This window comes from Nothoprocta perdicaria, unplaced genomic scaffold (genome assembly GCF_003342845.1).
Source record: "Nothoprocta perdicaria isolate Ctin4 unplaced genomic scaffold, notPer1 scaffold_56, whole genome shotgun sequence".
Classification (NCBI taxonomy): Eukaryota; Metazoa; Chordata; class Aves; order Tinamiformes; family Tinamidae; genus Nothoprocta; species Nothoprocta perdicaria.
The window spans coordinates 604,715-632,639 of record NW_020455821.1 but is presented as its reverse complement, the minus strand read 5'-3'; the positions used below and the strand labels follow the sequence as shown (position 1 = coordinate 632,639).

At 38.9% G+C, this 27,925-nt stretch overlaps 1 protein-coding gene across 2 annotated transcripts; it reads left to right on the top strand.

Moving 5' to 3' along the window:
• The first annotated feature begins 13,995 nt into the window (after positions 1-13,995).
• Positions 13,996-27,367, top strand: AADAT (aminoadipate aminotransferase). 2 transcript variants are annotated; one of them, XM_026048704.1, is made up of 13 exons: positions 13,996-14,081; positions 14,847-15,015; positions 16,007-16,139; positions 16,735-16,809; positions 18,112-18,321; positions 18,826-18,891; positions 20,063-20,145; positions 21,634-21,730; positions 21,982-22,043; positions 24,295-24,359; positions 25,144-25,250; positions 25,860-25,961; positions 27,127-27,367. In XM_026048704.1, exons 1-13 carry the CDS (start codon positions 14,015-14,017, stop codon positions 27,166-27,168), a joined length of 1,278 nt encoding a protein of 425 aa, XP_025904489.1. In that variant the 5' UTR covers positions 13,996-14,014; the 3' UTR covers positions 27,169-27,367. The 2 variants fall into 2 exon arrangements, with proteins under 2 accessions (XP_025904489.1, XP_025904490.1); XM_026048705.1 differs by lacking the exons at positions 24,295-24,359; positions 25,144-25,250.
• Positions 27,368-27,925: the final 558 nt, after the last annotated feature.

Here is a 27,925-nt window from a genome sequence, read left to right as displayed (position 1 = left end):
AGCTACATGTGGAAGGTAGAGAACAGAAAAGAAGTGGAATGGTGGGCAGCATGTGACTGCTATTCAAATGCATGTGATTGCAGAAATAATCTCCATGTGCAGCATGGGAAGTGGTAGTCATTGGGATTCAAAGAATAGCAAGAGCACTGGACTGTTAGCAGCCTTCATGTAAAACTCGTATCAGTGTCACAAACCATTTGCAACAGAGACTTGCAACCATCTCTAAGGAATATGCTGACAGCCACACTGAGTATATCTGTGCACAGCACAGCTAACAGGGAAAGGATGAACAGCTTGGCTGTTTCTAAGGGGAAAACAAAAATCTTCAGGCTTAAGTGTCATGTGCACTGAACCAAGCCTTAACTGGGGCTACACGCAAAAGAGGAATCCACGTATGTGGTATTTACAAAGGAGCTAGATGCAGCAATATTCAGGACCATGGGGCTCAGCTTCTAAGTACTTTAAAACTGCAGTGAACATCACAAACCCCATAGTCCTGATGGCTTTCTCTCTCTCTCTCTCTCTCTCTCTCTCTCTCTCTCCCCCTTTAAGTGATGATTAAGAATATATCAGAAGCCTCAAAGTTTTGGATTGCATATCCTTAAGTACCTAAAACAGGTGAAGTAATGCACCTACTGTAACAAAGACTGTTTGACAAAAAATGACAATGTTTGCTGAGATCAGCATGAATGGACTCGTAGATACATAATGCAAGAATCACAACTACAGCACAAACCCATTATGGGCTCCACATCAGGTTTTAACTCACTGTCAAGATGTAAGTATACACAAGTTTATTAGATATCAGATAAAAACAGACTCCAAGTTTTCCACACAGCATTCAGAGTCTTTCTCACTGAACAAGCCCTTGTTTATACAGGTTTTCATATGAACAATGAGTTGTATTTTTGAAAAAGGGACATTTTAATTTKGGATGATATAAATGAACTATCTGAAAGAACAGCTGCATCTTGAGATGACAAAGTATAGGCTGAATGTAATGTTTTACAGGAAAAGACTTTCTTCATTTGCTGTTTTTGTGCAAGTTTTTCTACCCTAGAAATTTCTTTGCAATTGTTTACAGAAGCATGCTTTTTGCATATCTAGAAGAAAAAATAAAATGSTAGGGAAAAAAGCATTTATGTGCAAGCAGGGCCTCTATTAATCTGCTTGAAATATGACCCTTAAAAGAAAATTGTTTTCTATTCACTGAACCATATTGCTTCATAGTAGTCTGGAACGAGAGAACTCAAGTAACTGATTTTGCAATTGTGAAAACTGAGACTTCTCATTTGATTCTGCATAATTGGAAGCAAGCATTTGAGTTCAAACAGTCAAACTCAGGTTTGCAACTCATGCATACTCCTAATTACTCTTGCAGGACTATTACTCATATCTTTACGAGAGACCTCAAAGGAGAAGAGGCTCGAGAAAAAAATGGGGAGAGTGGAGAGGAAAAAAAAAGGAAAAGAAAGTGCAAAGAGAAGATTTGGACAGAAAATGAATTACAAAGCATGAATTACATAGAATGCAAGAACCGACATCTGGCCTTTGACATGTTGTCATCAATCGTTATCACTGCTTGGTACTTCAGATACCACAATAAACACAAAATAAGGGGTATAAGATGCATTCTAACTAACCTTTTGCACTCTGTGTGCTCTTTGTTATTCTGTTTTCCACAGACATCATTCACTCCAGGAAAGAGAACCAACTGAAGAGCATCAAGGGATGTTTTAAGAGTTTTGAAAAATGAAGCAGTTTGCAGGATCTTTTAGATTTATTCCTTCATGAATAGGTCAATTTACAAAATAGCCAAAGAGGTTCAAACTTAACATTCAGTACTTCCAGTGCAGTCTAGTCTGAGAACTGACAAATATCACATCTATGACCACAGTACAGCCAACAACTACTCAGTGACTAAAAGCCTGAACGGATGGGGAGGAACATTACTCAGATTATGTTAAATCTAAACTGCTGGCTACAGTGAAGTTAGTATCAGCATAAAAGGAGGGGGAAAAACTGATGATAGACAATTCCAACTTTCAGAACAGCAGTTTTTTGGATGACTTTTCCTAAACAAAGAGCTTGTCAGGAAAGTCAGAGAGCCCAGAAAGCAGACAAATGCAATAAATGTAACAAAATTGAGAAGGTTTTGTCAGAAGAGGCAGTGATATCAAAGTTTCACTGAATTATAGTTTTGTCAACTATATATTGCTGAGGGGAAAAAAGAAACATGAATTACTTCTGGAGGAGACGAATTGTACAATGAATTATAAAAATTTCGGTCAAGGTGGAGCTTATCCTCCCATTACACAAAAACTTCCAAAATCCTCTCCTACTTGACTCAAACCCCGAAATCTTTCATTAAATATAATGTAGCTTTCCCCACATAGCAACAGACAGTAAGGAAGCAGTCATTTTAACAATTTTATTTACTGTAAGCTTACTGTTGGATATAGCAAAGTGATTTGACTATATGGCGAAATATTCTCTCATATAAAGTATAAGATTATAGTACATGTTTTAGGGTCACTGAAGAGTAGAGAAATAGTAAACAACTGGCAGGACAAGAGTGGAAATTCATTTTGTACTATGCTGTGTAAGATCTTCTCTAAAACGCTCAAAATAAAACCAGTTTTTAAATCTATATCATCTTATGCAAGTTCTTTCATTGAGTTCTTTCAAACAGCTTACAAGTGTTTGCAATTTAACCTAAAAAAAATTATTCTCACAGTCTGCATGCATCATTTCTGCTATCTTCATAAGTTATCAGAATTTTCAAAGCAATTTTAAGACAATATTTCACCTGCAATTTATTCTCCAACCTAAATCTTGAACACCTCTTTCTATCTGTGCATTCATATGGGCAATACAGACAGCCTAGTGGCTTGTATTTTCTGGTACGATTTAGTGCAGTGAATTTAAATAGCAAGGAAGGAAATGGATAATTTAGACCTCAGCTCTGAGGTCTCTACATTATTTCCAGCCTAGGGAAAGAAGCTTCTACCAGTATTGACAGGAAGACTCACCTAAGGAAGGGCTATTGGAGCACTAACAACCAATTCCACCATGGCTACTTCACCAGTTCAATCAAGCAGGCAGGAGAACATTAAGTGACTCATACCAGTTTCAAAAGGTATCCTGGGAAGTTAAGGAAAGACCTTTCAAGAGACCAAGTAGAACCTATATTATCAAAACGAGTTTGCAGTAGTGTCATATGAAACTACGGAAAGCCTTACTTTAAACAGCATTTTTATTATTGTATTTGTTAAATATGAACATGAAGCTGTAAATCTTATCATATTAGCTTCATGTTCATATTTACAGCCCCAAAGTGAGGCTCAGGTGCAAAGTCTTCTCAGTTCAAGAGCTCTTCTGGCTGCTTTAACATGAAGTGACTAATGTCAAAAGTCAGAACTGACTGATAGCTGAAGGCTATATTTCATCTGTCAAAATCCTCAAAATATGTCTAACATACCTCAGCCCTGATAGTCTCAAAATCTGCCCCAAAATGCAAATCAAGATAGCAGTAAGTATGAAAATCTTGATTTTTTTTTTTTTTAAATCAAGCATGACAAGTCTGTAAGATTCAACTCCAAGCAGCTAGTAACCTTAACATATTCTCTCAAAACCAAAAAGTTGATACATGGTGCTCTCTGGGAAATACAGTTTTGAAAAAACAGAAAGCTTCAAAGCTCACTCTGCCACGGAGTTTTAGCTTTATATTGTTCAAAAATCATAAATTCATAAGCTTCATGAGTAATACATTGTACTTTAAAATACAATAGATGTTACCAGATAAATCTGCAGATTTCAAGAATAAAGCAATATGAAAGATTTAAATTCCACGTCATGCTCAGTAAGGCAACTGCTTAGTATCCTAAATAACATTTCCAAGTGTTTATATCATCCCCACATCAGTCTATGGTAGTTGGAATTACAGCAAAACTAGGAGTTGGTTAGGAGTTTGAAACTGGGTATGAGTTAGGCCTGCTTACACAACTATAGGTCTCTGAAAAGTTATAAATCACAGCCTGAATTATCTGTGTGGGTATCTGCAATTATTCTAAAAACAAGCCCACAGAGATTCATCTCCTGAACCCAACTTCCTCAGTGAATCCCAGAGCAGGTGCTAAGCTTTCCAACAAGCTATTGGGTTCATATTTGCACAATTTCTCCTAAAAACTGCATGCTGCAGAAGCAAAGAACTTCTGTAAGATCTTACATGGCATGGTATTAGTGATGGCACTCTCAAGGACACTGTCATAAACACAGTTAATCAGTTACAGGGAGTACCACCGCACAAAATCACGTACCCCAGAGCATCTGCAACTGCGTTCCTCTAGCTCTTTCTATCCCAGTTCTAAGCTCTCCTTCCTTCTCAAAAACATGCAACGAAATCTTGCTCAGAAACATGCCATGCTGAAATTACCTAGAAGATAATTAAACACTGCTGCTTAATTACACAGAAATAAGTACAAGATATACCGCATCTGTACTGAAAACAAATCCTATGAGCAATGATGGGCATGTTTTGGTGCAATATTTTAGTAATAAAGCTAGTTGGGATCAAGTTAAAATTGCTTTTACGTAGTAAGATAAGCTGGTGTCATCATTGATATAACCCACTTGGCTTTGATGTAGAAAGCTGAAATTTCGATTACTACAGCATTTAACTTCTGTGGCCAAAGCTCATAGTGGTTAAGTGACAACACCAAGTTTCACTGTTGAACACATTTTAGAATCCTAAATTTGAACATATTTTCTAGTATTTTCTAAATATTTTTCCACAAATAGAAAAAAGTCTATAACATTTATTTTCTCCATACTGGATCCAAGAAAGCATCTTTCCAGTGTTTAAGCATACATTCATCTTGCATTACAAGGTGAACTCCAAATTCTTGAAACTCAGTTTCTAGTCCATAAAAGGTTTTAAACAGTCCTTAAGCCAGACATCTTCCATTCTGAGATGGATAAGGCTGTCAAACTAGTTCACGAAATAAAATCAGTTTGAAAGATCTGCCACGTAAGACACTTAAGGTCCTAATATGCCAGTATCAGAGCGCTTCTGTGTACCCACAGAAAGTGCTTCTTTCTTCTGTTCAAATAGAAATGAGAACATCTGATCCTTTTCACAGATCTCTTCAGGAAAGAATTCAGGATGTTAAACACAACAAATCTTTAAAAGAAAAACTTCCATGAAGTCTAAAGATGCACATGAATAGCAGACAGAGCTGCAAAACATGACAAATCCATTATGTTAGCCCTTAGCATATCCCCAGAAAGAGACCACCAAAATACTCAGTGGAAAAAGTGCTGGATTGCCTATTGTAACAGAGCAGAAATTTCACTGAAGAGCTCTTCCAAATCAACCACTTGGATCGTTAGCATGAACGATTGCTCAGCATTAGATTTTCAGTATGGCCCTAAGGGATCACTATTTGATCTACATGTTATTCCACAATGCACCATTTGGCAGGATCAAGAAAAATTGAACTTCACGATTATGTAGGAAGAATTCATACAGACTGTAGGAGATACAGAATGTTAGAAAATGAATCTCAGAAGAATAGTAATTCTTGTATCCACACTGAATACCACTCACTCTTACTGAAATAATTGAGTCCATAATGAGAAGACATTAAGACATGATGATATACATTTCCCCATTCCTTGGCAATTTTTATTAGTGGCAAATGTAGTAAAAGTATCTTTATATCTGTATTAATCATCTTGCTGGATTTAATTTCCTCCTCTATATTTCCTTCTGTATAAAGAACAGGTTTAAATAACATTTCAAGTATGAGCCCTTAGAAAATTTGAAAAGCCTCTCTCACCAACTCGAATAAGATGTTCACAGGACATCTACATTCCATCAATCCATGCTCTACTGAAGACACAAACTTTCCTGTAATAAGGCCTGTGACATGTCTAGTTTGGAATTACAACCAACAGTTGTTTATACTCAGGGCTGCAGAGACATGCAGGAAATTCATCCCCTATGCAGTGCAAGATGAATTGTTTTATCATGCCACCTACTGAATCTGCCTTGCAAATACTTCTATTTCTTGAACTTATTTCTATAGGTCACCTTACTTTTACCAATCTCTGCTTTACTAGTTTTGCTAATTAATTCAATTTACATACTTTAATAGCATCATAAGGAATTAAGTTTCCTAGGTTAATTGCTGACTGCATTAAAAAAGCACTTTTAAAAACTGATTTCAAAGCAGTGACATAGAAGCAAACAGGGAGCAAAGGAAGAATAACTGCAGAGCTAAGAACTTTTGATGACTAAAATGCCATCAAAATGCTGTTCATAGTGTAAAGATACAGGCTGTTTCATCATTCTTTCTGTGGATGCAATTGCTTCCTGTGAATAGGCTGACAGAGAGGTATGAGTCCATATATTTTTGGTGCTTGCAGAACTGTTTGTCATGCTTTAAATTTAGTGATGTACAAAAAATACAGAAAGCCGGTATGCTTTACAGATCTAGATCATAAAAATGAACTTGGCTGAGGTCACCTTTGAGAATTTTGAAGCTGTTCCCAGATAAACCAGAGGGAAAGCACATGTGAAACTTGCCTAGGACATAAATGCTGAAGTACAAAATAAAGTAAGCAATGATAGCACAACTGAGACTCACTTGGCACAGGAATAAAGCTGCTTTGCAAAGTGAAAGGAAGAAGTTCAGAGACTGACTCTGCTATTTTTAAAAAGATGATAAACTTAAATCTCACATAACTTTCTTCTTATGATTTGGTGATCTATTACCATATCCTTATTTAATCTGAATCCACTTGCATTCGGAGCACTCCCATGAAGTACCAGACTTGCAAAATTCATGACTTTGCTTCCATTTGTCTTGTTACTTTAAAAAAATAATACATCACTTTGATTGTCCTAAGGAAGCTATATTATGCATTGCAGTACTAGACATAGTAGCAAAACAGTTGTTGTCAATGTCTGGGGAAGGCTAGAGTTTAGAAAAGAATCACATTTAGCACAAAGTAAGACATAGTCAATAAAACATTCCCTGGTTATAACAGAGGTGGTTGAAACCTAAAAGGATGGTTAAGGACCTCCTTAACAGCAAGAAAACTTGATTTGCTTTAAGATGTATTTCCATGGAACGTAAAAGCATAATGTAAAGAAGTTTAAGGAATTAGGGATAGAGTTGGAGGACAACCTCCAACAACCAAGGAATAACAAGTTTTAATGGAAGAAAACTGAAAGGTGCAAATAAAAATCATTCAACATTGCTAAGTTCAGGGAGACAGGAATTTGTTTCATAAAAAAAGTCACATGGACTGCTTACAAGGGTATAATTAAAAAAATCTGAGCAACAATAAACACTTTTTCACTCCCACAATTGTAGGATTCTACATATATTTCTGGATAAAAATTATGGAGAATGATGCTAATTAAAAGAACTTGCTGCAATCTGGATTAACATCCTCATTATAACAATAACATTGCCACTTTTTTATATAAAAGAGAAGACTCTACTACTTTTGCCGCTTCTCACCTATTTTGGGTTTGATCTCAAATGCATTGGCAAGCGGTGAGGTAGGTATACACCAACATGATAATACAGTACAGTAAAGCAACCAGGATAAAAATAGTCATTAATGAAGTTAAGCAAAAGCTGGAGTTAGTCCACTAACCATGTCTGGAAACATAAAACACATTTTTCATTTTTTTTCCCAAAATGTTTCAAAGTTCAATAACATGCAATAAATGCAAAGTACGTCTAAGAATGGGTATTACTATATATGTAACTCAGGAGTTAATTCATATCCCTATACAGATTAAATGCCCCAATTGAGACAAACTTATTCTTAGGACAAGAGACCTAACCCTAAACAAGAATTATTAGCAATGGAAAAAGTATCTTCAGTAGCCTAATGAGCAAGTACTAGATGGGAAAACACCACATCTCAAGTATGATTTGTCGCCACATCTATGAAATCTTTTCTCAAGCCAATGACAAGAATTAAGGAGCAATTTTACTTTTCCATGATCTTGCTCAGCCCTTAGGGTGCATTCCATGCCACTCCTGCTTTGTTCAAACCAAAACATATGACCTTGCTAGAAACAGAACAATATTTAGAGCCAGGGGGAAAAAAACTCCTTCACCTACTAAATGAAAATAGGCAATAAAAGCTGAGCCCAGAGAATAACATATGCTGCAAATAAGGCCAAGTACCCACATCTTAAAAGATTTACACAATAGAGTTCACATATCAGCAACTGCTTCCCTATAATATAAATCCAAATTGTCACGGCTGAGGTTTTATGGAACAATATTTATCTCAAGACTGTCAGGGAAGTCATTTCATTTCTTATGATTCATTTCATTTATATGTTAGTGTATTAACTGGATACACTATTGATCTTTGCTCCATCCAATTTTAGCTTCAACATCATGGACAAAGTGATTTGGAAAGTATCACTTCTGGCTTATTTTTTTATCACAGGCCTGTTACACATCATTTTATTAGACATCCCATCGAACACACACACTCCAGAACAAGCAACTGTTTTTCAGGAATACTTCACTAAAAGTGAGCTTTTCTAGAATCTATGCTACAATATCTAGTCTAGAAAACTATTTCCAATTACTCTTCTCTCTACTTGACTGGAAAAGGGCAAAGACAGATGCAATGATGACAGCTTCTGTACCAAAAAGGGCAGAGAAGGATGTCAATCTAAGAGAAAGACTGCTACATTTCTTGGTGCGGCAACCTTTAAGAGCAGAGGGCTGCCTCCAAAACATACCAGCCAAAGGTGCCATTCTGCAGAACTACAGCAGTCTTTCCCTCCAAGACTGTGTGATTTGACATCTGCTACGAACATGATGTGTGCCATGGGTGTCCTGTCACTTCCATCCCGCTGACAGTTTCTGAAGCATCACAAGCAGCAAACAGTAGAAAGGAAAAGTTATAATAGAAGGAGCATATGCACAAGCCAGACTGATACAATAAGAACACCCTCCCAACTCTGATCAACAAAAACTAGCCTACCGTTTACTTTACCTGAATAGGCAGTAACAAACCTGGATGAAGACACTCTAAGTTTTATTGAGGAGCTACCTCAATAAAGAGAGAGGAGAAAATCACAGCAATCTGTTTTACAGGAGCTTTGATTAKTTGCCAGCAAAATATCCCACTGTACAGACATTACACATCAGGAGCTTCCTCAAGAGCTTGTCATGAATACAGACAAAAGGCTGAAGATATTACTCTTGTAAATTGCAAGCCAAAGAACAGCAAACACCCCATCTCTTCCATGAGCTCACTCTGAATACAAAGTCAGAATTCTCCTAGCAGTTTTAATTTCCCACAGGAGAAAAAGCTACCTCTGAACTATGTACTAATGGTGTCAATAGATGTCCATGTCCTCGACACAAACTCGGTTCTGCGCTGTAAAGAGGAGATCTTGGTGATCTTCCCTGCTGGCATGCAGCCCTCCTACTGCTGCATGCCCGTGATGGCTTGCTGCACACAGGACTTTCTGTAAACATACAAATAGTGCCAGAGTCATCATTTCGTCCCACAGAAGTACCCTTGATAGAAACAATTTGTATCTGTATATTAAATGGCAACTCTCATATTTATTCATTTTCTGGTCTTATGCGATTTTCTCACTGGCAGCCATTCCAATTTGTCATGTTAAAATTTCCACCTTCATAAAGTAACGTTACACTGACAGCTTCACTTTTAAGATTCTGCAAAAGGCATTATTGGCTGAAATTTAACCCATTAATTCAAATGCAAATAGCAAAGCAGCTCAGGTGGGACTCAATTTCAGGTTTCAGAAATGCCTGCAATGAAGCAATTACAATCAAATAAAACGTGCCGATATGATTTTTTCAGGCAGTTTTATTGAGTTCAAGTTTGCTGTTTCGAAATTGAGCGCATACGGCGCCATCTTACGGTCAACGGGAGCCAGTGCGAGGCCCCACACCTCGCACCCTCTCAAAGGCAGCGCCACGTTGCTGGCACCACCAACACCACCCAGCCCTTGCTCGAGTTCCCAGTACAAACCAGGTCCCTGGTTGGCAGCGTCGTAATTTCTACAGAATCAGAACACCATAGACCATTCAGTCACTGAATTCAGCCACTCAAGTTTTTGTCAAAAGGAGAAAAAAAAACACACTTTGAAACTCTAAAAGATACAGTACTTCAGGTTACACTGTGGCTTAAGGTTACTTATATTTTACACTGACACTAATGTTCGCTAAAACCGCATCTAGGCTGAATTTTGGTGTTTAATATCTCAAAGGAGAGCCAGCTTTCCTCCTGACCATTTTAAAACAAATGCTGCTTTAGTATTTCTGAAATTCCAAGGAGCAAAGACGATCAGAAAAGGACATAATTTACCCAATGCCTGGTTCATTCAATCTCAAATGCTTTGTGGGTTTTCCTGTTGCAGGAGCATGTGCACATGCATGTAACCACCTACTTTAGCAGGCAGATATTTTGCAGAGATGTAGCACACATTTTCTGAAGACAAGAAATAGCACCCATTAGCAACAACCATATGTGGGGGCCTCACCAGTGCACAGCCAATTGCTTCATGAATTATATAAGACTGGTGACAAACAGCCTTTGTTCTAACTGTCTATGTAATACAGCAAGACAGCGAGGAAATAACTATTCTTGCCACAGCAGGGAAACAGAGCACTCGTTTTGATTTGTGGTTGCTAAGGAATATAAACAGCGACGAGTACACTGCAGAGCTCTGCCATAAGAATTCAGCAGGGAGAAGCAGCCAAACATTTGAACACTCTAATTTCTTTTTTAATTTGTTTCAATCGGATGACACAGTAATTGGCTAAGAGACCAAACAAAGCCCACTGAAATCAACTTTTTTCAACGTCACTGGGCTTTGGTCTGTGCTGTGAACTGTAACACAAGCAACCTGGAAATGGTAAGAAAGTTCCATACAGAACAGCTCAATCAATGTTATCACAGCCAGCTTCCCATAGAAGTTTGATAGCTATTCATTTGCATTTGCGTAGGAAGATATTTATATACCCAAAGGTTTTCTTTATAGGCTACTAATCTCAGGATTAATTTTTGTTTATACACCTATCCTTTACTTTTGCCCTTACTGTATTATTAGAAAGGTGATTACCTTAAGTAACAGTCCATAAAAATCTGCGGTGAAGTATGATTTTCACTGCAATATCGTGCACACACACACCAATTAAGTACCCAATACATCCTTATCTACCCAGTAAAAGCTGGGGAGGAACCCCCTCTCAGGATCACTCCACTAAAAATGGAGATTTGTACAGTGCTAGGACCTGCTGCTATGCCATCCAAATAAAAGGTAGCTCACCTTAGTTCCTCCTTTTTTTCCATGGGCCATTTTGCTCAAACACCAACCCTTCCAAGAGCAGATCTTAGAAGGTGTCAGTCAACATATACTTAAAAATTCTGGACACCTTGAAGCCATGTTAAATTTGTTGATTTAAAACATAGAGTCTTCTGGTTCTCACCTTCTTCCATCATTTTTACTGTCTGACCTCCAAGTTACCGAGGAATACCTACACATTGCAAACCATGCCCCACTTCACATACCTCAGCATTTCTTTCAGGTCGCCCTGCACTGCACCGGGACCTTCAACCTTGCACGGCGGCACAAGGACAGAGGTGGCACTCTGCCACCTGCCAAAGGCTAAAGCTGTGACTAGAAAGCGTCAGGGAGAAAGCAGGTCTCTCCCTGGAGCAGGTGGTGGTGACAGGCTGCACCAACACCGTAACACCCAGGAAAGCAGGGACACACTGCAGCAAAGCCCACCTGCCTTTACCTCATACCCATCCTGCTCAGTTGTGAAAGAGCTTTACTTTTAAATGTCCCAGATCGGATTTTGCTCTAAACCCACTTTCCCTTGAACCAGCAGAAGCCTTAGGGAAAACACAAAGTCAACTGGGTAAGAACATCATCTGGCTGAAAAATAGCTCCTTTGGGCTGCATTTTAACCTGTGTGCGCTCCTCCATCCCATGTAGCTCCAAACAAGATGCCACAGCACCTGACGGAGGGCAGGATTGCTGCCCGGCGACTTCAAAGCCCTGGGTGCAAGGACAGCCAAATCCTCAGYTATTCATCATCCCTGCCCTAACCTCAGCAAGGTCAGTAAGACAAAACTTTTACCTTTCATTGCATACCACTACCTCTTTGATATTAGTTTTTAAGATAGATTTATTGGATTTACCAAACATGTTAACTCCAGTAGGAGTTTTATCATGTAGATTTAAAAAAAAAAAAAAGGGACCTTCTCCTCTCTTTTTGCCCACCCCAAAACTTTTACCCGAGTTTCCCCCGTTTAAGCTGTCCCTGGAGGCAGAGGCGCGGGCAGTGCCCAAGGGAAGGGGCCTTTCCCCGCCCTGCTCAGGCTTCCCGCTCCCCCCAGCTCATTTCGACACGCCGGAGGGAGGCGCCGGCGCCGCAGCCGCCCGCTTGCTCGCCCTCACAAGGAGCCGCCAGGATGGGAASCCGGCGCCACCGAGCTGGCTGCGCCACGGCCGCCGCCTGCCGCCTCCGCCCTCCCCGGGGCTCGCGCCCTGCCGCGGCACCAACGGCTGCGCCCAACGGCCTCCGCCAACCCGGCAGGGGCCCGCCCCACCTCGCCCCCGACCCGCGCATGCGCAGCCGCCCGCGCTGCGCCAACGGCCGCCACCGCCGCCGGTAGGTCCGCGCGCGCCGCCGCCGCCGCTGCCGCCATGAGCGGCGCCGGCCCGCGGGACACGGAGCGGGGCCGCCCGCCCGCTCCTCCCGAGCGCCCCGCGGGTGGCACCGGCGCCGCGGGTCCCCTGACGGGCGGGCAGCGCCGGGCGCCGCCGCCGCCTCGCGCCCCCAKTGAAGGAAGCCTCGGGTTCCCCCCAAGCTTGCGGGCTCGCACGAGCTACAGAAATAAGTAGAGTGCAAGGAGCTATGCCTGGAATAGCAGAGCACGCCTTGCTGTATAGAAATACCGTTACTGCAGGCCCTCACGCGCAACCACGAGGGAAAACCCTCCTTAGGGAAGGGAAAAAARTTACTTCCMCYCCYYCCCCCCCCCCCCCMAAAAGAATCTTTATTTAGAGCAGCATTGCCGGGCAAAATTCTCAATCAACAGTAAGCACAAGCATGCTAGTGTGGCTGCTAGGGGCTTATTTGGACAAATTTTCACCATGCATTTCATTCCTGTGCTTTGCTTCTCTGGAAAAGCGTATAGCTTTTGTGGAAAAGCAAGCCTTGAAGCTTCCTGCAGGATTTTTTTTTCCTCCCCTCCATGTATTAACCTAGTCACTTTTGACACCAAGGAAAGGGGTGGGGGGGGGAGAAGGGAGAAATACAAGTCTAAAATACTAAGAAAGACATTCTTAATCATCCTGCTAAAAGCACCTGTCTTCTATCCTGACAAGTGTTGCGGCACAACTGTGGCTTGCAATAGTTGATGCATTTTAAAGGCAATATCTAATAAAGCTAAAAAATAGTTGGAGTGTCATTAAGAGAGTTGCAGTAAAAGAGAGCTAATGGCTGCTTAGGAACTGTCAGATCTCTAAATTTGCAGTCTGTTTTTAAAGCCCCACAGCTTGGAGAAGGAGAAAAAAGAGAAAAGGAGAAGGGGGAGACAGCCACGGGTTGATTTTCTTGTTTGAAAACAGCTGAAAGTGCTCTAAGAGAAACATTAAGTATACATGACTCATTAACAGACCAAATTCCAGTTCAAAGCTACACTATCTGTGCTTACCAGAAGCACTTGACCTAATTTCACTGTGTTCATGTTATTGGAAAGCTGTAGCAGAACCAGTATGAAGCAGAAACCTTTCAACCAACTCCAAAGAGAAAATAAGTTTTCAAAATTGATTTTAGCAGCAACATTCACTTTACAAAGCAGCCTATGAAGATGATGAATTGGAGGTGTAACTTGCAGAAGAGGCACATACCAGAAGCACTGAGTCTTGCTCACTTTTCCAGGTCAGTGTCCAACTAACGGCGCTTTCACCATAGATATGAATTACTCCCGGTTCATCACCTCTGTAAGTGCAGCAAGAAAAGCCTCTCCAATAAGGCTTCTAAGTGAGTACACTCYTGTTCTTTAAAATAGCCTTTGAAGAGAACCATCCTATCTTCTGGAGCATGCTAAAAACTAGAGAAGGAACATGAGAAAGCCATGCAATAAACTGATAAGTATATTTATTTACAAAGTCAGCTTAACTGCCTTGGCATATGTAAATTTGAGATGTCAAGCAGATACCARGATGAATGCAAATGAATAGCCTTGAGCCATTTCAGAAGCCCATGCGACAGAAGTAAGAATGTATAGAAGTAACATTCTATTTACCTGAAAGAAGTCTCTGCTAGTGCCTCTGTGCTGCCAGAAATGCTCCCACTCTTACAAAAAGGACTGTCATAGATGTTACTAGTTTAGGCCATATCACTCCCACATCAGCTACAGCAAGACTGAATGAAGAATCAAAGCCAATCATTTGAAATACCAATCTAAGCAGAATATCATTAAGATAAATCCTTGAAGCTTGAAGGTACAAGTTACTGAAAGTTTGTGCTAATAGAAGAGCAATCCTTACAGGTAAAACTGCTTAAAATTTATTTTATTTATTAAAACAAAGCTTCCCCCTGACAAAGGTGATTTTATTAACATCTGTTAGTCAGAGTAGAAAGTTTAAAAGCTATCTTTCTCTTCAAGTTGTAACTTAGATAAATATTAAAAAGTGAAAATAGAACAAACTACCTCTCTGGTTCATGATTTTTTACTGAACTAAAACATGTGACCATCTGTTGCAATAATCAAATTCTAATCAAAGTCTTTTCCTTTGACTCTAGCTGAACTGATGCAAAGGTCTCCTCCATCACTCATCTCACTGGCTGGAGGGGCTCCAAACCCTAACACTTTCCCATTTAAGAAGGCTACTGTGACTATTGAGCATGGAACTGCTGTGGAGATTGGGGAAGAGCTGATGAAGAGGGCTCTCCAATATTCCGCCTCTGCAGGGTACCTGCCAAGGCAGCTTACACTTGAAGATACCACCATATGATAAGATCTTTAGTATTATAATTGCTCTTTACAACAAAAAGTTTTATTTTCTTCTATATCTACATTTTAGTTGTAAGCAGAAAGTTCTGAGCAGATGAATAATTTTTAAAATTGAAGTGTGTATATATATATATATTTTTTTAATAAAGCCAGAGCATTCTGCAGCTGTATTTCAGAAGCCAGACTCCAGGATCACTAAGAAATATCACTGTTATTTAATGACACTTGAATGCTTCTACATTGCAGTACATAGTTCTGACATTGAAATATTCATTTAGATCTTATTTGGTGCAATATATTACAAAAAATGCAGTTTGTAAGTAAACTGATATATATATATATATATATATAGTATTGCCACTGTTAATACAAAAGTAATCATACATCAGTGAAGTTACTTTAGGCCTCTGAACTTCTGAGCTGACAGTATTGAGTCAGCTGTGACAGGTTGTAAAAAATATTTAGGTGCATACAGTGAGTTCAAGTCTCATACTTTAATGGAACATAGCCCAAGTCCCCAGTCAATTCAAAACTTCTGAAAGTCTTTAAGATGGTAAGACTTTGAAAGAAAACCTGCTTCCAAATCCTTTATTTGCATGCAGCTTATTGCAGCCTTAGCTGCATAGGTCACACTCGCATTAAGTCTGAAGAGATCATTCCTAGGAACGAATATTGTTCAGTCTCCATCCCCTGTTCCCTCCTTGGTGAATCATTTCTGCGTAAAACTTGCCATGATAACTGAGTATATTAATGGTAGATGGCCATCTCTGCTTTTGCATAAAATAAAGGTTAATTTTATTTTTTAGCATTTGATAGATAAAATCAGCACCTAGATATATTTGACAGTTCAAGAAACTCTTCACACTGCATGCCAAGTTTGACTGATTTAGAGGAGCAGCCTAGCCTCAGTCCATACAAGATATCAGATGCACCTTAATTTATGTTTCAGGATTCCAGAACTATTGTCTTGGCTAAGAAATTTTCAGAAGAATCTGCATAATCCCCCCACAGCCAACTACAGTCCTGAGCAAGGACAAATGGAAGTGTGCGTCACAACTGGCAGCCAGGAAGGCTTATGCAAGGTAAGATAAGAACTTATTTTTTTTAGCAGTATGTTCTTCAGTCAGGTGAGTTATACCCAGCATAAATGCCACTATAACTTGCACATTAGTTTAAATATCTCAGGGTATTATCAATACAAGATAATAGAATTCCAATCAGTCTCATCTGTCAAGGCTACATGAATGGATAAAAATCTAAGCGTTTCTCAGAATATATCATAAGATAACATCTCATATTACTCACAGGCCACTGAGTATGTTGATACATTATTGGATTTACAATAACTCAATTATAATCATGTTAGACTTCCTTACAAAGTACCCTTTTCAGTCCATTGATACTACTGCTTGGCAAGCAACTAAAGTAGTGGTGTKTTTTTGTATGATATTAGAGAGCTGTTTTCAAACTGGTATTCTCTACCTGATTATCTAGCTCCATTTAGCTTCTAAAACAGATTTATTCCACTCAGTGTTTTCATAGCAGACWGGATGGTTATTTAAATGGTTATGGAAATGCTTATGTATAATAGGGATTTATAATTCCATTAGGAAGTCAGAAACATGATGCAAGAATGGCACAATCTTCCTAAAACTTTTTTTTTTTTTTTTTCCATAGGTGTTTGAAATGCTCATTAATCCTGGGGACAATATCCTTTTGGATGCACCTACATATTCTGGGACACTAGCAGCTGTAAGTAATCTTTAAAAACAAGCTATTGCAAATGTCACATTTGAAATAAACAGCAAGTTGGTACATGGTCTGCAGGTTTATACACATTGTATTTACTGCAAAAATGTATTTGAGATTTTTTTCTCATGAAGTTCATAAAGATTATTTCATATAAGCCTCAGTATTCTATAAAAGCTATTCCTAGAACAAAAGCTCSTCTTCTTATTCCTGGTCCATTCTAGGGCTAAGATCACATTTGAGATTGGAAATAGAAAGCTATCATGCCCAAATTAGTTTTTTTTTTTTTTTTTAACAAGCAGATATTTGAGCTTGTCAGCATGCTCATTTGAAGCATTTTATGATCCAGTTCTACTGTACCCTTAACATGGAAACAGGCTTGAAACATGCAAGTGTGAGTTTTATGATGCAAGTTAATAATAACTATACAAAACCAGTCATGCTTACTTCTAAAAAGTAATTGTTATATGTAGCTGAATGTAGACTCACAATGTGTGACAATTGTAAGAAGGATTACGATATGTAACGCAACCACTATTCCAGTATTTTTCCCCATGCAGCAAAAGCTATCTCAGTGATACTGGCTGTTGAGTACATCATGCACTAAAGATTCTTCATTAGAAGTTATTTTCACACTTTTGCTACTGCAGCAACTTGCATTCTTACTTAAAAAGGCAGAACTACCTGGTGCTAATAGAACTTCCRTAGAATTTCTATAGAGAGGAGACTGTCTGCTTTTCTTAATTTTTTTTTTTTTTTAAACACATGGTGTCAACATGTCACTGTAATAACACCATCTAGTGTTATTATTATAGTGTAATAATACCATCTAGGTATCTAGTGAACAAACTCTTCACTTTTTGTCAGTAAAAAGTTGCTGGCAGCTCCACTGAACAAGAGTATAAATTGAACAAGAATATAAATTATCAGTAAGAAAGGAAAATGCAGTGAACGTGCTCTGTGTGCAGAGCATATGTCCTGGCTGAGCACAGATCAGACTCCTGAATTGCCTTTCCAATTGCAAAGCCATGTGCCCTTTCCTAAGCAAGGATAGCAACTGGTCTTCAGAGGGACCCACTTATTGAACTTAACAGAGCAAAAAGAAGCTAGGGTGATAAATTAGATAAATTATACAGAAAATTCAGGGAAACTTCCCAGCAAATCAAGATTGRGACAGCAATAATAAATTCTTGTTTGTCTGTGTTTTTTAGAAAGACTATATCACTGAAATTTTGCCATGTTAATGACAAAATGAAGATTTTAGAATTACAGGATTGTGACAGTTTTGTTCCTCCCTATCAACAGCTGAGACCTTTGGGTTGTAACATAATTAATGTGCCTAGTGACCAGCATGGCATTATTCCAAAAGCTCTGAAGGAAATTCTATCTGCATGGAGCCCAGAAGATGTAAAAAACTGCAACCACAATATTCCTAAATTCCTATACACTATTCCAAATGGTTGCAACCCAACTGGAAACTCTCTGACCACAGAGCGCAAGAAGGAGATATACGAGGTACGTAGCTGAGGCCCGACGCATCCTGTACATGGAAGCAACCAAGTCTTGTTTCAGTTGAGGGTACCTTGCACGTGTCCTTTTAGCCTGTTACTTATTCTTCCCAGTGCTTGTTTCCAGCAGAAACTCTTTTGTGACAAGTCTGCAGAGGTAGATTATGCATTAGATATTTTTTTCTTGCTGAAGTAGCCCATTCCTAGCTGGTATATTTCCCATGAGCTTCAAACRGGGCTTACTGCATGTGTCCTGCAAAGAAAGAGCACTACGTGGAAGAGACCTTCACTTATAKACCTGTCCTTGTAGTGCAGGTACTAGTTTTTCCCTTATAATTGCTTGATAACCAACTCTGGCATTTGAAAGCTTCTCTTGATATGACGTAGCATGTAGTGAATCAGCAATACATGAGAACAATATGGTCCTGGAAGTATACATGCAGAATGTGTGAATAATTGAATTTGCAACATCTTTACTCAGTAAGATYTTAATATTCATTTCTTTTTTTAGCTTGCAAGAAAATATGATTTCCTTATAATAGAAGATGATCCTTACTACTTTCTTCAGTTTGAAAAGGTATTTTTTTCAACATATCTTAGTACTTTCTTTTCCAGTCCAGAAGAGAACTAGTGTTTGAGCCATGGTGTGCCTGCATGCTTCTCCTCCATTTCCTGACAAATTAATTGTAGGCCTAACAGTCATTTCATTTCTTTGTTACTTTCAACAGTTGTCCTGTGAGGCATTTTCACTTCAGTCCTGTTAACCATTACWATTGACATTTCTCAAGCACTATATAGTAAAATATAATAGTTCCTCATTAGCCAGAAAACAACAAGGGTTGTCTGTCTCCAGAACAGAGCACATGCCCCACAGAARCAGCACTTCAAAGTAGCAGCCTCTTAATATTCCTTTCACTTTAGTTAGTCTCTTATTCCATAGCTCCTCATCTGCCATATCCTTTTTGCAGTCCTTGTCTTATGGAGACCCCAAGGGAGCTCCCTGACAGGCCATAGAAAGTAGCACTGGACAGGCAGCTTCTTTTCTGCAAGTGGATAATGATCTAGTGTTCAGCCATCTGCACATGTGCATCTACAGTTGCAAAGTCTGCTGAAGTATCTAACTTGAGTAAAAGCAGGACTTATAAGGCAGTAAAGTATTATTAGAAGCTAAAATTTAATATTTTCCATTTTGAAAAAAAGGTCTTTTTGTGGGAAGAGGCAATAAAAGATTCTTTATTTATATAACTGTCATTTTAAGAGAATAGGAGGGGAGGTGTAAAAGAAATAGAATACCTGGTAAGAGTGTTGATCCCAATAAGATCCTCAAAATTAAGTGATATCTTCTGTTTTCTTTAAGATAAAGCTAAAAGCCAGTGGGACTCATCTTTGAATCTTACAGTATCTTTCTGCATAAGCCTTAAAAAACTTGTCAGGAAATGCATTGTCTGTTCTGTTTACAGCATCATACCAAAACTTGAGCACTTGTGTACAGAGCAGTGAATAAAACACCACACAGCAAGGCTGATTTTTGTTGACTCACAGAATGTTATCATCACATCCCAGAAAGCTAATCCAAACAATCATCTGTCCATGAGTTACAGACGAACATTCAAGAGATAAATGCAATAAAATATTTACCATCATAAGAACTACTTTAAGAAATAATCATGTCTTCATAGTAAATGAAGTAATTCCATCATAATCCTCATTAGCCATTTGAATTTTACTTTTTTTATTTTTCTTCCAAGCCATGGGCTCCAACTTTCCTTTCAATGGACGTGGATGGCCGAGTTATCAGGACTGACTCTTTCTCTAAAATTCTGTCATCAGGGTAAGGCCAGTTTCAGACTGCTCAGCATTGGCTGTTGTTTCGGGCACAAGACTAACAGTATATGCAAAATGATCAGAGATRTGCCATACTTCTCAACTAATACCTACATGTTTCTGGAAAATACTTTTAGATCTGCAGTTCTGCTTCCTTTCCATGCCATTTCCTGGCAGTCATGTAACTCCAGAGTCCACTTCTCTTCTGATGTTCATTGTTAAGTAACTCTGCCCAGAGCACCCTTTCTTACAGGCACTGCATAGGCATGCTGGATTCCAGCTCTGTTCTTGGAACTTGTAGAAGCTTTGCTSCCTTGTTACTTTCCTTATCTTTTTCTACTTCTTCCTGTCTTTTTTTTCATTCCTGATAACTCTGTTAGACACTTCACAGCATTAGAAGAAAAATGATGACATCATTCTCCCCCATAGCCCATTCAGGGAGTTATGCTGACCTCTCTTGTCTTCTAGCTTTACATTTCTTTCAAGTTATCTCTGCCTGCCTGAAAAACTAAGCTAGCTGTTTTCCATTTCATGGAAATCAACACACTTGATTTTTATCTTTCATTTATTATTTTAATAGATATGAGAAAGTAATGAGTTCTACACTGCCAGCTAGTGGATTGTAACTCCTTTCCTGAGGGAATGAGGAGACAACGTGATGTATAGTTGCACTTTCAGAAGTGACCCTGCAGAAAAGGCATGATGCAATTTTATCTTTGTCAAAGACATRTCATAGAATGATAGAATCATAGAATGCCGAAGGTTGGAAGGGACCTCAGAGGTCATCAAGTCCAACCCCCCTGCTCACRCAGGGTCACCTAGAGCACGTGGCACAGGGCTGCATCCAAGCGGGTTTTAAAGATCTCCARAGAAGGAGACTCCACAACCTCTCTGGGCAGCCTGTTCCAGTGCTTTGTCACCCTCACAGTGAAGAAATGCTTCCTTRAGTTCCTGTGGAACATGAACRTATGTGGAACATATGAGCTCAYTGATTCTATTTTTCTTCAAATAAAAACACCACTCCATCTGTGAGTAAAGATGGGTCATAAGCATTGACACATGAATAAGATTAGTTAATCTGTATAAATTCTATTTATTCTGCAGTGCTAAAAAGGAGTAAGAACAAGTAAACCTGACTTGGAAGCTCCCCTCTGCTTTTTCATAAAGCATCCATTATTTTTGACTATGTGAAAAAATCTTTCTTCCCTTTGATTCATGTAGCCTTTTTAGTTTAGCCTTAGAGAAAAGCTTAAAAACATGAGATATGTCCTGAAGTCTCAGGACTAAGAGGCAAATATGAAAACACTTTTTCAAAGTTTTAATGCTAATTTCATGATTTGGAGATTCAGCTCATAAGTTGCACAAACTTTAACGTCTGAACGATCCTCATGATACTACTAAGTACTTGCATGTTTTCTGAGTAACAAGTTTACCAGCAAGTCACACAAAGAATCAGCACACTTTTTTTACAGTAATCTTTTACTCTTTCTTCTAGGTTGAGAATAGGCTTTCTGACCGGCCCGAAGCCTCTGATCGACAGAGTCATCCTGCACATCCAAGTATCCACAATGCACACCAGCACCTTCACGCAGGCAAGTCCCACCAACCCTGCACTGTCCCCAAGACAGACACTAGATCCTAGCTCATAGCAAACGATGCTGAACGGCTTTTGTAGGTGCTCTGCACCTCGGGCTGGTTTTTAGTAAGGCTGCTGTTCCTAGAGACCCTTCATGCACCTTCTTGCCCATGTGGATATCTCACTAACATACACGTCATTTGGCAATTGAGGAAAAGTCTTATTTACCACACAGTACTAATGGTGCATTTCTTTTCATTTCTTTAGATTGTGATATCACAGCTTCTTCAGCAATGGGGAGAAAAGGGTTTCTTGGAGCATATAGACAGGTAGGACCACGTCATATGCCAAATCCCATCACCTATCAGTTTGCRTGCTTGCGGCATTTTGTTATTTACAACAAGCATTCTTTGCAGTAAGCAGTCAGAGAAATGACACCACTTTGAAGATACCCGAGTAATATTAGACCAAATGGATAAGCAAGGTCGCCAGCAACTTAGAGCAYGTGAGGTGTCACTGCAGACTTACAATGTGCCAGTCCTGTCAGACAGTGACTATGCAACTCCCATTTGAAAAGGGCCCAAGGAGGCCTGGCCTTACAGCTCAGCAAGTAGAAGTTTCATCCTTCATGAAGTGCTGAGGTTAGAGAAAGAATGTGATCACCAAACCCACAAAGTGAAACCTTGTCTCACTAGCCTGGCAGGAATTTACCCTCTAATATCCCTAATGCAGTAGTTAGGGAATCTGGAGACAGGGCTCCCAGTCTCCCATTATCTCTGTCCATTGCCAATCCAGGGCTAAGATGGACCCTGCTATACTAGTGTGACCCTACAAGGCATTTTTTATATAGGGACCAACACACATTTGCATTTCATCTGCTACTCCTGAGAAGCATAGTTTCTCACAGTATTTACAGATCATTTCTAAGGAATCRCTAGAATTGCCAGGTTCTCACGTTATTGGGCAGCATGTCCTACTTCGCAGAGACCTTTTACAGGAGCATGACAAAAGCATAAGAAAAAATACTGTATTTGACTTTAACGGCCACCTTTATCCTCAACCATCTGTCTACCGCCTCTACCATAAGCATCACTATCTGAAAAAAAAAAAAAAAAAAAAAAAAAAAAAAAACAACAGACACCAGCCTTGGCTTGGTTTGTTTTAGGTATCACAGTATACACACACACACACACACACACACACAATTAAAAAAAAAACATGAGTAGATGTTGCAGAGGAGCTCAGATGACACATTAGCTCATCTTTAAGCTATTAAAGAAATACACCCTCTGTGAACCTCTTAGCCTACCTTATGTTTCTTGCAGGCAAGCATCGCTACTCTCTAGTCAAGGGAACTTTCTTCCTACTGAGCATAAGGCAAAGAGTGGATATGGGCCTAGCTCCAACCCTTTATAACCTTTAGGTACCTTTGCCATGTGTCTTAGTGATTAAACTCAACAGGTAACTAAAGCCAGGTGATTTCAATGATGGCCAAGGGTGGTTTGTTGGCCCATGCTTCAGAGTAAGATTTAGTGCAATGTTTAGCGCATTGACATTCCTGTAAAAGTCCTGCCTCTCTGGGACTTAGGATTTCATTCCATCATGAAAATAAAAGGACACCAGCAACGGCGAAAAAAAAAATCACAAAAGAATTTGTGGTGTGGTGAAACCATGAAAATGTTTTACCATTTCATTCAGATTGTAGTATATTAGACTATATTAGCTTTTGATGGTGTTAGCATCAGAGAATGTTAAAAAAAAAATAGGACACTTGTAACTGTGAAATTAATCAAACTGCTAAATATGGGAGCTCTATAGAGAACACTTTTGCATGAAATAGAGTTATCAAGTCCACCCCAGGCACTTCTTCTGAACCTTCTGCACTTTTCTTGACACTGCAGAATCAAAGCTGTATCCATTTATGTCAACACAAGTAGTCACCGCACAAGATTTGCTCCTGTTTTCACTTGTGGTTATGCTCCTTTCTTTCTGCCCGTATGACATCAAATTATTAGGAAGTTTTGCTTCAGTTGTGAGGGAGATAGCTTCAACGGTTTAGAACAGAGGAAGCTGTCAGATGGTCATGACAAGTTTATCAAATGATTTGTTTACTTTGTGAAATACCTTTTCCACATACAGCTATTACACAATTTCAGGCCAARTGCATAAATACTGCGCATGTGCTTTTGCACACCTTTAAGTCCTTCGTCTTTTTCTGTATGCCTGTTCTGCTTTTTATGTTCTGATAGCAAGGCTTGCATCCAACAGACAGAAAGAATAAAAAGTAGAGCAAGTGTGCTGCCCATTGCATGTGGAAGGCCTGGRAAAACAGGTGCAAAAGCAACTCCTGCCTCTAATTGATCCCTGTTTCACTGGAGACATAGTGAAGCACTCAGGATTTACAGGAGACATATAAAGTTTCATATACCCAATAAATTGTACTGTGCCCATCTTGGATATGCTCTGCTTTCAACTGCATGTTTACCTTGGTTATTCAAGTACAAAAGTTTTGCTGCTGCCTTTGGAAACAGGGGAAGCCTCTAGTGCTATGGGACTGTGACTTTGAATATTTGCCTTCAGGGTGGTGGAGTTCTACAGAACCCAGCGGGATGCCATGCTCAGTGCTGCTGACAAATGGCTAAAAGGTCAGTGTGGGCAACACAGCTAATTCCTTAGKTTTTTTTCTAGCTGTTTATCATCTTCACATTCAAGAAAAAAATCACTGTAAATTTCATCTCCTGACTGCTGTGATAGCTAGACACTATAAACAAACCTATGGCATTAAATATTCAGCTTAGGACAAATTATTTAGTGGCATTGTTTTCATGCTTACCTGAAACAGAACCAGGAGAGAACGATGAGAAAAAGTCTGTTACATTACTGTGTAAAGCAGTTTCACAGAAATTGCTTCAGAGCAATTTAACAGAATATATAAATGATATGTATAATAGCAATGATAAGCTTTTTTTTTTTTTTTTTTTTTTTTGTCATAAATTAATTTCAGATGTCCCCATTCATGGTTAATTGCCGAGCACTGAAAGAATATCATCAACAGTTGTTGGTGCCCCTCCTTTTAGTTAGTCTAAGGTGGAATCAACAATAACTATGAACTGACCGACTGAGCTAGGGGTATTTGTGTATCACCCATCCTTTAATGTACTTAGTTTTGCTAATTCCAGATTTTTATGTAAGAAATATTTCATCTTTTTCTCCATGATTCTAAGTGACTAGGGATTTAGGCTCTCTTGCCTCAGTTCCCCAAGAATGAAAAGAATATAATAGCACTGGGTTTTCTTAAGGTGAATTGTGAGAATWTATTGTGAGATTATTTGAGCAACAAATTTACAAGCTCACTGAATCTATGATACACTGATTACAGATGGGGCGGGAGGATTTTTTTCTTGATTCTGCTGTTTTCTCTGTCCMTAGGCTTGGCAGAATGGTATCCTCCTGCTGCAGGAATGTTCTTATGGATCAAAATAAAGGGAATTTCTGATACACAGCAGCTGATCATGGAAAAGGCTTTGCAGAAAGAAGTATGAACTATGACTTAATGGCTTCTGATGTTAAAATGGAATGAGGAAAAATTTTCTAGCTCTGTGCGCATACATGTGCTTTTATGAAAAAGAGGGAGCTTGCTGTGCATAATCACTAAGTCTGCCAGTTTTGTTTCAGACATTGCCACACAGTGTAGTGACTCACTAATGAAATACTTTCATGCCTGTATTCAAATGTTAATATTTGCTTAAGTTAATCCCATTATATATARTATATAGTATAATATATATGATTTACACACACACAACCAATGCAGGCTGTCCACTGTATCTCTTCAGTAGGATAAATTAAATGTGATTTTATTTTCACAGTTTGTAATAGTCAACCCTGTCTACTGCAAAAACTACATCACCCTTCAGAGGAGCATTGTGGTGATAAGCCAGACCTGTGAGCTATCCTGTGGTTTTTACAGACTCCTTTAGTTTTGTTATGAGAAGTCTTGATTCCAGTCTTTATATTTTGAGCTTCTCTTTTTGAGTAGAGAAAATATTCTAAAAAAAAATCTGCCAGCGATAAGTCTTCTCAGATTTAATTTAACATTGTACAAAGGAATGCTTATAGCTGAATGATTAATCAATTTTTCTCAGGTGTTGCTGGTTCCCGGCGGAGCATTCAATATTGATATTTCAGAGCCTAGTGCTTACGTCCGAGCCTCCTTCTCTCTGTCTTCCCCAGCCCAGATGGATCAAGTAAGTGAGATGGGTATTTTCTGCATCCTTCTGAAGAACAGTTTCTCACACAACAATGCTCCCATATTTTCACTTACTTGTCATTATGTKATTTTAGTCTGTTAGCGTACTTGTTCTGGTAATCTTGGGCAATTACACAGCGCTCATGAAGCAATATCAGCTGCTGCTTAGGCAAGATACTCATATTCAATAGACCTGGAAGGAACCACGTTTTTGGGACCCCATAATGTTTTGTGTCCCATCCTTTTTGATTTTCTGACACTTAATCATGACAGCCATTATTCCAAACACTTCACTGAAATCGGAGGAATGTTGCTACTTGCTTTAGCATTAGCAGGAACAGATAGCCTGTATCTTTCTTTTCCAAACTTTCCATTCCTCAAATAAGAAAACTTGCATTTCTTTTTGTGTGTGTSTTGCCAGTCCATATTAAAAAGGAATACTGTTTTTTTCCTTTATAGAAGACAGGTAGGCCCCATATTTCATTACTTGGGAACTAATCTCTTTGTTTGGGGAATGTTTGGCTATTATTTGGCTATATCAGTAACTATGATACGGTTATTTGTGCAGATAGAGTACCCCTTTGATTCAGACTCTTCAAACTGTTCACTAYTTTTAGCTGTACTTTCCGTTGTGAAGGTTTGTAACAGATGTGTGTTTCTGTTTCCTATTTCTTCTATAATTACTGAAATAAATTCCTAACTATACTATTGACATYCAAACTGTATCATGCTGGAATGGTGCTTTTTTATGTTCCCTCCCTCAACTATTCGGCCTTTCACCATTGCAAATTCCAGCCCTTTATATTGATGTRTAGTTATAAGAAATACTCTTCCAGAGCACATTAATTGTATTAAAAATACAGTTCTTTCGTTGCCTCTGAACTCTGGATAACCTCTGAATATCAACATATGTTGATGTTCTCTTTCAGAAAACTCTACTTTTTTGTTTTTATTAGAAGAGTAGAAGTTCAGTCTATCCACACTATGATTAAAAGCCCATACACATTGTGAAAAACAACAAAGCAAAACAGCAAATATCAGCAGAATTTAAAATACTGGGTTCATCTATGTTTAGGGTCGTTTTAGTAGTTTTAAAGATTAAGTATATTGACTATTTAAGTAATGCTGTAACATAAATGGGAACCATCTTTGTGTCATTGCAGGCTTTCAAGAGACTGGCTGACCTTATAAAAGAAGCTATATGAAAAGGCACTTTGAGCAATCCACATCATTTCCAGAAAACATTTAATTAATAACATCAGATTTCATTAGAACACTGAAAAGCCAGCACGATGCAGTGGATGTTCCCTTAGGTGGTACCAGTGGTTGGTTTCCAAACTTACACAATCAGYATCCCAAAAAGGTTTGTAGAGAATGTAGGCATGGATATTTTAATAATTACTATATACAACTTTTCATGACAGTGATACTATTAAAAAAAAAMAACCCTAGAGCACGTTCAAGATGTCAGTGTGAGTACTGAATATTTTAAGAACCATGCAGTGAGAAATAGCCAACATTGAGGTGTGTGTTCCACAGTTTATTTTTTGAAAACATCTTTCAGATTATTTTGAGAAAATCTTGAGTGAATTTCAAAAAAAATCAAAATTTTAACATGAGGTTTTACAAAGTCTTACAACATTTTACAAACATTTCCTCTTTTTAAATTGTGTGTGTAGGAAAATCCRATTTTGTTCTGATCTGCTACGAATCAGCACGTACAGTCATTTTTAATTGTGAATGGGAAGATATTTTGAATTCACTCAATGTACAGAAGTAGTTTCTTTTCACTTTGGGATCAGTACATTTCTTTTTATGAAGAAAGGACACTACTTTTTGTTGCTGACGAGGGTCGGCAAGCCTTGTTCGCTAGCCGGACTGACCTGGGGTTGTCCGCGCCCCAGGGCCCTAGAGCACAGACACCACTATGGGGGATGCGGCAAAATGGCGATTATTGCGCAG

What these genes read in the sequence shown, in the direction of transcription:
- AADAT (XM_026048704.1), top strand. Translation starts at nt 14,015, where the DNA reads ATGAATTACTCCCGGTTCATCACCTCTGTAAGTGCAGCAAGAAAAGCC. An exon ending in TTCTTGGAGCATATAGACAG is followed by an intron (nt 22,044 to 24,294) that starts GTAGGACCACGT and finishes ATTTGCCTTCAG; the next exon opens with GGTGGTGGAGTTCTACAGAA. An exon ending in CCCCAGCCCAGATGGATCAA is followed by an intron (nt 25,962 to 27,126) that starts GTAAGTGAGATG and finishes GTGTCATTGCAG; the next exon opens with GCTTTCAAGAGACTGGCTGA.